This window comes from Coregonus clupeaformis, chromosome 9 (assembly GCF_020615455.1).
Source record: "Coregonus clupeaformis isolate EN_2021a chromosome 9, ASM2061545v1, whole genome shotgun sequence".
Taxonomy (NCBI): Eukaryota; Metazoa; Chordata; class Actinopteri; order Salmoniformes; family Salmonidae; genus Coregonus; species Coregonus clupeaformis.
This window is the reverse complement of record NC_059200.1, coordinates 29,338,436-29,350,670: the sequence shown is the minus strand read 5'-3', so window position 1 is coordinate 29,350,670 and position 12,235 is coordinate 29,338,436. Positions and strand designations below refer to the sequence as shown.

General features: G+C 46.4%; 1 protein-coding gene across 2 annotated transcripts in view; it reads right to left on the bottom strand.

Moving 5' to 3' along the window:
- Positions 1–224: 224 nt before the first annotated feature.
- Positions 225–12,235, bottom strand: part of LOC121573795 (histone-lysine N-methyltransferase SETD1B-A-like) — a 22,075-nt gene continuing 10,064 nt past the window's right edge. For both annotated transcript variants that reach the window (XM_045222564.1, XM_041886093.2), the window contains exons 7-17: positions 10,372–11,112; positions 7,251–7,430; positions 6,822–7,106; positions 6,576–6,657; positions 6,043–6,462; positions 4,577–5,920; positions 4,189–4,355; positions 3,879–4,004; positions 3,649–3,768; positions 3,391–3,528; positions 225–3,260 (exon numbers count right to left, since the gene is read on the bottom strand). In XM_045222564.1, coding sequence (XP_045078499.1) covers positions 3,087–3,260; positions 3,391–3,528; positions 3,649–3,768; positions 3,879–4,004; positions 4,189–4,355; positions 4,577–5,920; positions 6,043–6,462; positions 6,576–6,657; positions 6,822–7,106; positions 7,251–7,430; positions 10,372–11,112 — 3,777 coding nt within the window. In that variant the 3' untranslated portion in view covers positions 225–3,086. The remainder of the gene's footprint in view (positions 3,261–3,390; positions 3,529–3,648; positions 3,769–3,878; positions 4,005–4,188; positions 4,356–4,576; positions 5,921–6,042; positions 6,463–6,575; positions 6,658–6,821; positions 7,107–7,250; positions 7,431–10,371; positions 11,113–12,235) is intronic.

Below are 12,235 nucleotides of genomic sequence, written 5' to 3'. Positions count from 1 at the left end.
ACTGACAGAAGGACATTGTTTATCCAAGGACAGTGTCTCCCCATTTCTGAATGTTGGTTTATTCATGTTGCTCATCGTGGGTGAAGTTATGCATGTGTTCTCCATTGAGGTTTCCAACATGAAGGAACCTTTATTTATTTTGTACATAAAACTGGATCATCCAGTAATTGCTCTGTCCGAACACTGAAATGTAATGCATTACATTTAGTTAAATTAACTCGTAATCATTTGGAAAAAAAATGCCTTTATTTTCCATGATTCTTTTTCATAAATGTTTTGTGTAATAGACATGAGAAACAGGCTGGTGATTCCACCCCATTCCTATGCCATTTCTGCACCATAATGCTTTTTTCCCCTTCTTCACACTGCAAACAAGTTTTCATAGAATTTACAACAGAAAATAAAAAATAAAGCTTGACACAAGCTGAAAATACTGCCACCAGCTCCACATTCACCAGCTCTGTCTGACACAGATCTCTCCGAGTTGTATTTATGTAGCAAATCCCCAGGAACAAAAATATATATATATTCACAGTTAAAGTATTGATATATTTTAAGATTAGAAAGGAAATGAAGACGTTTCTACAAGAAACAATCTTTCAAAGGGATGTGGAGATCTTTTTTTCTGTACAAGATGCACCTTTGCTTTAAATAAACAATTCAACCCTTGGAAAATTTTTTTTTACAGATTCCTTTTTTTTTTTTTACTGATCCCTGAAAATACCACATTAAATACTGTGTTTTTTGTTTAAAAAAAAGAAGAAAAAAAAAGATGCATCATTAAGTATTCTCCATGTGACAAAAAAAAAGCTTCAGGTCTTCTATACAAGTGATCCTGTACAATATAAACATCACTGTTACATTTTTTTATAAGCTATCCAACTGAATGAGAAGCAATTAATTACTTGGTCTTCAGAGTTCTGATTGGCTAGGAGGGCGTAAGCAGAAGTGCAAGCCTCTAGTGCATTCACAAATATTAATGATTCATGAAACTGAATGACAAGAGACAATACCCACGTGACAAACATACACAAACAGAAGATTGGAGCTTGGGGTTCTTAGTGTGGTGATGATTAGATAGAGCAAGATCTGATGGATTGTTTTAGATTAGAAACACTTCTGTATGGCGAGTAGAACACTGAGCTATCTGTACAGTGAGGGCTGAAAAAGCACCATGAGGTGAGGACACCTAAACCAGTCATCAACACACCACCAGACCGTGAGGGAAAACAACACACGTACACATTCATGTCACACAATACAAACACATTCACACGGGTGAAAATAGACAGCATTTCATAAGTGCATGCGCATTAACACAGTTGCAAGCGGCAGCTTTCAGAAACACTTTTGCCTTGTAGTCATGAAAACCCCAGAAGCTTACACATGGATATGGCACTTATGATAAACTTCAATTCATAAACTGACTTCTTTTCTAGCCACATCCCACTCCCCATTTCAAGGCTTTTGTCAAGGTAATTATAATGTAAAAAGTTCCTGATTAATTGCAGTCTGTGTGCTTTCATAGAGAACATTGGAGTTCCATTTAGCTAGGTTTCACCTATATTTACTATCATTGTCATGTTGTCAACTTTATAGTGCATTGAATAAATGCTTTTCTCAAGATAAACACTGGAAATGCAGTGGGCATCGGTTTGGTTTCCAGACAGCATTGGATGAGCTTTAGGAAGAAAAGTATGCAAACCTAATAGTACTCGAGTTTGAATCGCTATTCACTCATCAGCTGTACTGATCTGAACCATTTCCTAGGACAGGCAGAGTCTTTTAAATGGTGAATCAGTTTTATAACCCTTCTACATGGGAACCTCAACAAGCAGTCTGTTGTGGATGGATGTCATGTTGGAGGTGAGAAGGCATCATAAAGTCAAAGCATTTCAATACAATCTGTATACTTCGATTAGCAGTCTCACTGTGCAGTGATAACTAAGTTTGTTATGGAAGGAATTATGTGCCTATGGTCGCTTTTGAAAACACTATACTACATTACAATACGGTGTAAAGGTTCAATTGTGTAAATACATTTCTACAGTACCCATCTTGTGTTCTTTTCCCCATTCACTATTTCTACAATACGGCCTACAGAGGGCAGCACATAGTATTTTTGGGGAAGACAAGACGGTAAGAGTAACATCAGAAATGATGGAAAAACCATTGGAATAAACCTTAATACCATTTGTAAATCTTTGAAAGCGTATTCCTTGATTTTGCATAAAGTAACAGACAGCAGCATACTCTATATTATTTGCTGGTATGAGCAGGTGTGGATTAATCTCCAGTGATATCCACGTTTGTGAATTGATGACACAATTAACCATTCTGTAGCTTAAATTATATATGTTTTCTGCATTTACTATAAAAACAAAGGGGTGTTAAGCAAGTGAAGGTATCCACGCAGGCTTCTCCTTGGGAAGCAAACCCATTTCTCAGGACCCCAAACCTACTTTCTGTCTGTGCCACTATGACCACCACATGGTGAAAAAAGTGTCGTCTCCCATGGGGGAGGCTGTGTCCCTCCCACAGCAACAAGTGTTTTCATTGTGCGTGTCAACAGTATCAATGAGCAGCTTATGGTGTGTGTGTGTGTGTGTGTGTGTGTGTGTAGGGGTAGAATGGGGGGTTACGTACCACGTGGTCTCCATAAAGCTTATGAAAAAAGTGGGAGTAGGTAAAACTGTATAAGCCAAGACCAGAAAGGGGGGAACCATGCTGAATGGAAGAGGGACAATTAAGAGTGCTGCACCAGGAAGCCAGATGGTACAGCATTGTGGAAATTCAAGGGTCACTGGGAGACTATTAGAAAACCCATGTTTAGTTCTGTTTTAAAGAGCACCTAGAAACATAAACAATCTTGAGTTAATATCTGTTCGTATAAAAACAGTCCCAGACAGGTAGCTGCACTGTAGCCAGACGATGGTTGGTTTTCATCCCTGGTTCTTCCACCCCTCCTCTTCTGTCCTTGTGTTTTTAGCATGCCGTCTCTGTCTGTGTCCAGGAAATGGGACAACGTTTGTTGGGACAGTGCTTGTTGTTTTCTAGGAGGTTTGCCCCTTGGCCAGGGGCTAACGTTAGTTCAACGTTCCCCTACAGTTCTCTGCCCCACACAAGCAGGGGATCTTCTCATCCTCAATGGGGAACTTGTAGTCGTAGGTGATCTCCTCGTTGACATTGATGGGTTGTCGGGAGTAGATGACAATCTTTTTCTGTGACTCCACTGTGATCACCTTAGCGTAGCAGTTGGGCTGAGAAGAACAACACAGTGGTGTTAGCATCCATGTGTTTGCTAGCCTAGCACCGTGAAACTGGGTAGATTCATTGACATTGACTTGATTACGTTTTGCTCCAGCTCTTGAGAGGAGAAGAGACACTTACATTGCAGCTGTGGTTGATGAAGCGGGCGAAGTTGCCACACTTGGTGGCGTCTATGATGGTGTCATGGTCCACACGGAACATGTAGCTGCTCCCAATGCCCTCGTCCTCGTAACGCTTCTCCCTCATGTCAGCAATCACCTGGATACAGGATTGGATGGGTTTATACTCAGCCTGCTTAACACATGGCATGATGTTTTGGATTTCCCATCTGTACATCACCTCCCTCAGACTGAGAAGAGAGTTGTGTGTTCTACTCACCTGTCTGATGTTCTGCCCCACGTACTCAATCACCATCTCATCAGCAGCAATTGGCTCCATAGCGAACAAGCCCCAGTCGTGGATGTGCGACTTACAGAACCGGATCTTCTTCTTACGGAACTGGGGAAGAGTGTAAAAAAAGACAAATTGAAGTGACACAGTATTGCATTGACACACGTACAGTGTAAAAGAACAGTAGTTGTGTGTGGGCTGTGTTTGGCCTTTGGTACCTTCAGCTGGTTGAACTTGAGCAGGTCGCTGTCACAGCTGAAAGAGGACAGCAGGCGGCGCTGTTCAGACCGACGCTCAGAGCCAGCTCTGGTGGAGACTAGGGGCTGTGCGGGAATACTCATGCCCTGGAGGGGGGAAGAGAAAGAGAGAGATAGAGATAGAGATAGAGATAGAAAAGAGAGAAAAAGAGAGAGAGGAATGAGCTCCTACTTCACCTTTAGACAAACACAGATGCATCAAGACACAAACAGATGAACAGACACCCTGCTGATGTGAACTCAAGCACATCAACCCACTGCTAAAACCCACCTGCATGTCTACAGGCCCCTCCTCCAGTAGGTGCTTGTTGCTGTTGAGGTATTTGATCTTGTCCTTCTTGTCGATCTTGTAGTAGCCCTCGCTACGGGCACAGCCAGTCATATGATCCCTCATGCCATCGTCCCTCCTCTTCCTCTTCACCGCTGGGATGTTGGTAGGTACAGGGGGAGTCAAGGGAACAAAAAGGCTTTTGGAGAAGGTAAGACCTAGGGTTGGTAAAACCATGACCAAGCATTTCTAATTTACTACTTTTTAAAATGCTTGATGACTGAGCAATACTAAAAGACCAGTAACAAAGGGACAATAAAGGAACAGCAATTAGTAATGCACTAGCAGTATATTGGCAGTAATATTAGTAACGGCCAGTAGTAAAGGATATGAGGGTGCTGGACCCACAGTGTGTCGTTGAGCCAGTCGTTGCCGTTGTCCTGCTGCAGCATCTTGTCGTAGGTGACCTGCAGGTGCCGGATGTCCTCCTCATCGATGCCGTCGTTCCAGATGTCGTACAGGATGGTCATCTCCTCAAACTCTGAGCGCGGAACGTAGTGGGGCCACGGTGGCGTGGTCACGGGGGAGTGGCTGGCCAGCAGCAGTTCTTCCCACCCTCGCCGCGCCTTACGGGCAGGCTTCTGCATGTGCTCCTCTTCGTTGTAGGGGAGGAACCGGTCATCGGGGGGCAAAACCGTATGCAGCTCCGTCTCCCCTACCCTGAAGTCCAGGCCCACTGTGGAGGAGTCTAGCCCAGCGCAGCTGGGGATGTCAGGAAGAGTGGCTGCAGCAACCGTGTCCGCAGAGAACTCTCTGAGCTGGGCATCATGAGGCAACGATGCGGGCATGGAGGTGGGAGTCACCAAGAGCTCTATAAACTCAGTCTTAGGAGAGGTCAGCGCTGCAGCCTTTTTACTCTTGGGTCGCCCAGGCTTCCTCTTAGGCGGGGTTGCGTCAGGGGGCACAGGGAGGTCTAAGACTGGGACAGCAGGCAGGTCTTTTGGCACGCTGGTTAAGGCCTCTCCCTGGAGGGAGCCATGGGGCAGGGTCTGGTTGGCCAAGGTGCTGAACAGCAGGCTTTCTGAAGAGGCTTTCCAGTGGATGGGCAGGCCAGCAGCCAGGGCTGTGTGGTCTGGGAAGACAGGGGTGAAGGTCAGATCTCTACCGGGGGTTCGGGGGATACCTGCGCTCAGGACGGGAGACTGGGCAGGGTAGGAGAAGGGGCTGCCGGATATGTGGGGGGAGCCGAGGCTGGCCAGGCTGCTGCCAGTCAGAGGGGCATCACTGCCAGGCGTGACGGGCACGTTCTCTGTGCTGTTCTGGGACTTACCCAGGCCCCCTGCCCGGTCCATCAGGTCCCTGCCAGGGGTGTGGGGCACATCCTCGTCTGTGGACAGCCTGGCCCTAAATGGGAGGGGGAGGTCCGGCAGGGGGCCGGGAGGAGGCAGCAGCAGGGAGTGGCCCTCCATGGCCGGGGTAGTGGGGAGGGGGATGTGCATAGATGGGACTATTAGGGATCTAGGGAGGGCTGTGTCGGGCTCCAGGGATGCAGGAGCCCCTCTACCTGGCGTACAGGGCAGATCCTCGTCCTCTGTGGGGGCCTTGGGTCGAGTGTCCTGGTCGCTGTCAGCCAGGGAGCCTGTTGGCGTGGGCGGCCGCAGGATAGTAACATCGTCCTGGGGATCCATCTTAAATACAGGGATGGTGACTCCCAGGTCAATGTCTTGCTCCTCAGCTGAAAGACAACCAACATGTCAAGACAAACTGTCAGTTAAAAGCAATATGCAGAGTGCAACATCTGAAACGGAAACTGAAACATGAAGCTTGTGTGGTTAGGTAATAGGAGAGGGTTAAGACCTGGGACTCCTTTGGGTGAAGGGGGCCGGAGGTCCTCCAGGCTGGTCCGGCCAGGCTCCGCTGCCTCCTCCCCCTCACTGATGGCTCTGTGGTTGGGCTTGAGCTTCAGCCTCTCCCCAGGCCTCTGGTCCTCCTCTAAATCAGCCAGCTCTGAGGGCTCGTCCTCTGGGGGAGGACCTAGGGGCGTGCTGGGGGCCTTGGGCTCCACCTCCACCTCAGATGAGGACGACGAAGAGGAGGAGGATGAAGAGGTCCGAACTCGGTCCTCGTCTTTATCCGGTAGACTCTCCACGTCTACCGCCGCCTCCTCCTCCTCCTCCTCCTCCTCTGCCTCCTCTTCTGAACTGGATTCATATTCGGAGGAGTCCCCACTCGCAGAGGAGTCAGAGTCGACTTTAGAGGATGCTGAACTGGCAAGGTCTGAAGGAGCGAGGAGGAGAGAGAAACATAGAGATAGGACAATTACAGAGGCAGCGTTTACACACAGAGAACCAAATAACTAACTACGGTCATTGACATCAGCGTGTATTTACCCTCATCCGACGACTCAGATGATTCACCGTCACTGGATGAGGCTGCCTCATCTTCGTCATCATCCTCTTCCTCTCCACTCTCCTGAAAAGGTTCAATTCCAGAGGTTAAAAGCTATTGTAAAAAAAAAAATGGTTCTACAGTATGATGCCTCAGGTTGTCTTCTCCCAATGAGCTGAAGCACCTGTTGAAGGTTGTAGTGGTCAACATTTCATCTCCCATTCTAGGTAATTGGACTGACAGCTCACCTTGGCCGACGACAACCTGTCAGAGACCTCCGTCTCGTCAGGCTCCTCCTCCCTGTCGGACAGGGACTCCTCCTTTCCAGAGGTCTCTACCTTCTCCTCTCCCTCACTGTCCAGCTCCAGTGGCCGGGCATGTCGTCTCCGAGAAGCTGCACTGTCCTCGTCCACCCTGGACCCATCTTCTGGGAGCTCTGCTATGTCCTCCAGCTCATCATCCACCAGCGTGGAGGGCCGCGCTCGCTTAGTGTCCCCAGTGGAGGCAGCATCAGGAGGATCCTTCCTCTTCACCTGAACACACACAAACACATTCATAATCTCTCCCACTGATGTGACAAAGGCACTATGCCAAACATAAAATTATATAACTATTTTCCAAAGCGCCAGAGACCTTTAGACATATTCTTAGTCAATCCTAAAAGTGTCTGGTGGTACCTTGAAGGAGGGCAGGCGGATGGCTCCTCGGAGGCCGATGCCCAGGCCCATGCCCTCATAGCCTAGGCCCTCTCCCTTGTTCCAGTTCTCCAGTAGACTGGAGCCCATGGTCTCTTTGGGCTTGGGCTTCTCCTTCTCCTCCTCCTTCCCCTCGCCAGCCTTCACCGGGGTCAGGGACGCCTGGAGGATGAACAACAACATGGTACTCATATGAAAGCCTGTTAGCTATCTGGCTAGATAACGCAGGAGAACCTTTGGCTAGAATAGCCATGTCATTACAATTAAATGTCAGCCAGAGTTTGTGAAATAGCTAAGTAAAACTCAAATATTTCATCCATTTCAATTAACCAAACTCTCTAAATATATCGCTCTGATATGTCTACCTTGTTTTCCCCACAGTCCATCATTTCAACACATTCAAATAAATCTTCAATCATTACCTAGCTAGTGTGCATTCAACTTAGCAAATATTCAAGGTTAGCTGAGCTTTTCTGATTCAAAACATTCCAGGAGTTTTAAATGAGGCTTTCCTCCAAAACATTCTTTTGTATCCAAGCAACAATGGCCACATTCTACCATTAGCATTAAGATTTAGGGAGATACAGTATATTTGAGCTAAACCAAAGTTTACAGGCCCATTGAGAGCATCCTGTCGGGCTGTATCACCGCCTGGTATGGCAAATGCACCGCGCCAGCAACCGTAGGGCTCTCCAGAGGGTGGTGCGGTCTTCCCAACGCATCACCGAGGACACACTGCCAAGAGCATCAACCACCCGAGCCACGGCCTGTTCACCCCACTATCATCCAGAAGGTGAGGTCAGTACAGGTGCAGCAAAGCTGGGACCGAGAGACTGAAAAACAGCTTCTATCTCAAGGCCATTCGACTGTTAAATAGCCATCACTAGCCGGCCTCCACCCAGTACCCTGCACTGAACTTAGTCACTGTCACTAGCAGGCTAACATCCAGTTACTCAACCCTGCACCTTAGAGGCTGCTGCGCTATGTACATAGACATGGAAAACTGGTCACTTTAATAATGTTTACATACTGTTTTACTCATTTCATATATATATATATATATATATATATATATATATACTGTATTCTAGTCAATGCCATCCTATTCAACTATTGCTGTATATATACACACACTATTCTGTCCTGCGTATTGTACAGATATACTAAATATTCTATCCATATACTGTCCATAATGTCTATACATCCCATCACATATATACACATACCATTATATATATATATATATATATATATATATATATATATATCACATACATACATATATATACACACACACACACACACACACACAATATATATATATATATATATATATATACACATACATACAGTGGGGGAAAAAAGTATTTAGTCAGCCACCAATTGTGCAAGTTCTCCCACTTAAAAAGATGAGAGAGGCTTGTAATTTTCATCATAGGTACACGTCAACTATGACAGACAAAATGAGAAAAAAAATCCAGAAAATCACATTGTAGGATTTTTTATGAATTTATTTGCAAATTATGGTGGAAAATAAGTATTTGGTCAATAACAAAAGTTTCTCAATACTTTGTTATATACCCTTTGTTGGCAATGACACAGGTCAAACGTTTTATGTAAGTCTTCACAAGGTTTTCACACACTGTTGCTGGTATTTTGGCCCATTCCTCCATGCAGATCTCCTCTAGAGCAGTGATGTTTGGATGCAACTCAGCATTCTTTGTCCTCCAAACACGACGAGTTGAGTTTTTACCAAAAAGTTCTATTTTGGTTTCATCTGACCATATGACATTCTCCCAATCCTCTTCTCGATCATCCAAATGCACTCTAGCAAACTTCAGACGGGCCTGGACATGTACTGGCTTAAGCATGTCCAGGGCATTGTACTCCTGAGTGGCGCAGTGGTCTAAGGCACTGCATCGCAGTGCTAACTGTGCCACTAGAGATCCTGGTTCGAATCCAGGCTCTGTCGCCGCCGGCCGCGACCGGGAGACTCATGGGCGGCGCACAATTGGCCCAGCGTCGTCCAGGGTAGGGGAGGGAATGGCCGGCAGGGATGTAGCTCAGTTGACAGAGCATGGCGTTTGCAACAGGGTTGTGGGTTCCAAAGCGCCAGAGACCTTTAGACATATTCTTAGTCAATCCTAAAAGTGTCTGGTGGTACCTTGAAGGAGGGCAGGGTTGTGGGTTCGTTTCCCACGGGGGGCCAGTATAAAAAAAATATGTATTCACTAACTGTAAGTCGCTCTGGATAAGAGCGTCTGCTAAATGACTAAAATGTAAATGTAAAATGTAAGCAGGGGGACACGTCTGGCACTGCAGGATTTGAGTCCCTGGCGGCGTAGTGTGTTACTGATGGTAGGCTTTGTTACTTTGGTCCCAGCTCTCTGCAGGTTATTCACTAGGTCCCCCCGTGTGGTTCTGGGATTTTTGCTCACCGTTCTTGTGATCATTTTGACCCCACGGGGTGAGATCTTGCGTGGAGCCCCAGATTGAGGGAGATTATCAGTGGTCTTGTATGTCTTCCATTTCCTAATAATTGCTCCCACAGTTGATTTCTTCAAACCAAGCTGCTTACCTATTGCAGATTCAGTCTTCCCAGCCTGGTGCAGGTCTACAATTTTGTTTCTGGTGTCCTTTGACAGCTCTTTGGTCTTGGCCATAGTGGAGTTTGGAGTGTGACTGTTTGAGGTTGTGGACAGGTGTCTTTTATACTGATAACAAGTTCAAACAGGTGCCATTAATACAGGTAACGAGTGGAGGACAGAGGAGCCTCTTAAAGAAGAAGTTACAGGTCTGTGAGAGCCAGAAATCTTGCTTGTTTGTAGGTGACCAAATACTTATTTTCCACCATAATTTGCAAATAAATTCATTAAAAATCCTACAATGTGATTTTCTGGATTTTTTTTTCTCAATTTGTCTGTCATAGTTGACGTGTACCTATGATGAAAATTACAGGCCTCTCTCATCTTTTTAAGTGGGAGAACTTGCACAATTGGTGGCTGACTAAATACTTTTTTCCCCCACTGTATATACACACACACACACACTCATATATATACACACCTATATACATAGCAGCTGGCTTTAAAGAATGACTCACCTTGGCTGAGTGTTCTTTCTTATCCCACCACTCGTCAAAGGCCCTAAAGGCTACCACCTCCACCATCTTACGGTTGAGGTCCCTCTTCATGATGGCCTTCAGCTCCTTGACGATGACCAGCAGCACTCCTTCCACGGTGGCCTTGTGAGGGTCCTCCTTAGCCTCGTAGCCCGGTGGAGGAACAGCAGGGTTGAACTTGGGCATGCTGGGGTGGGGCCAGGGTTGCTGCCTGTGGCCCCCTGCACTGGCAGCTGGGGTGCTACTCATGGACAAGGGTGGGTAGGGACCCCCAAACTGCATGGCTGCTGACCCGGCTGCAGCGGCCCCTCCTGCGGTCATGAATTGTGGGTAGGGATAGGGCCCCCGGGTCTGGGCCATGCGACTCAGCATTTGGGTCTGCATCTGGAAGGACATGTGAACGCTGCCCCACTGAGGCAGGCAGCTCATCAGCTCCATCTGCATCATGGGCACCATGCCATGGGGGTAGAGGTGAGGCAGCATGGGGTGGGGCACTCCAGGTGCCAGGTGTGGGCCCGGAACAGCAGAGAGGTGGTGTGGAAGACCGAAACCCGCTTGAGGGGGTAGAGGGGGGAACCCGGGGGGTGGGAGGGGCATGGACTGCATGGGGGACACAGCAGAGTTGACCACGATTCCCTTGACACAGTCGCCACTGTGCGTGGGCGTGCCTGGCATGTCGTCCTCATCCGAGATCTCCATGTCTTCCCCAGATGACTGATGGCTCTGTGTGGGAGAGACAGGACAAGGTGTCAGGACATCTCTCTACAATACATAACCTGATAGTCATATTGGAAGCATCCACATAATGAGCAAAGTTTCTAGCTTCTCTACACATCCCTATAATATCATAATAAATAGTCAACCCTGCCAGTCCCTTAAGTAAAGTCCAAACACAGGTTGTCTAACACTAACCTTGATATTAGTGTCTAAAAAGGCACTACTAGCATTTAGCAGCATGTGGTTATTTGCTAATCCTTCAAATCATGAACAGCTAATTATTTGAAGGATGAGCCAAGTCTAAATACGTTCAGCCAAGTGTTAGCACAAGTATTGATTTAATGCCCTTGAATAGCTGTGTGAAACTAACAAAAAAAACAATATCGCAGAGCAACCAGGCTATTGTCATAGATTCAGTAACAATTAATTCTGAATGAATGCTTACATGAATAATGACATGAACATGAATAATGACAAATTAATCCCACAGCCCATTAATCTTAGCTTTCATTGATACATCATATCTGGGTGGCAATGAAATCATGATTCATGAAACAATCAAAACCACAAAGACTCAAAAAGCCTGGGGAGTGGCGTGTGTGTGCCAAACTGGCCATTTTATTGAAATGTTTGCTTTGTGATAACATAAAACATACAGGGATGTATGGCCAATCCTGATTGTCAGGCTCAACAGAACCAGGAAGTGGTGAGTTGAGTGTTGAATGGGGCTAACAGCCAGCCTGGCAACTCGTCCCATGAGTGTTAGAAAGAGGAAGTGAAAGTGTTTTCTATTCTCCAACAGAAGAGTGAGTCAGGTTTCTCAGTCACAGCACTGGGTGTGGACCTACTATTACCAGGGCACAGGCTAGTTACAAACAGTGAGTAGTACCAAACATGAGGAAAATAACCGTTTACACATCAAGAGAAGAGTTACTTCCTAAAGTATTTTTCTTTGACTATCAAATATTAGTTGAACCGATAGAGGTAGCCTATTAGGCCCTAAAATTGTACTGCAACTGTACTGCCACTTACTTTGCCTGTCAAATTGATCTGGGATCAGGTTAAAACCTTTGCTTGACGTTTCTCTGATGCATGTCCCCAGTTTGGAGTTTTGGATGAAATGTGTTCT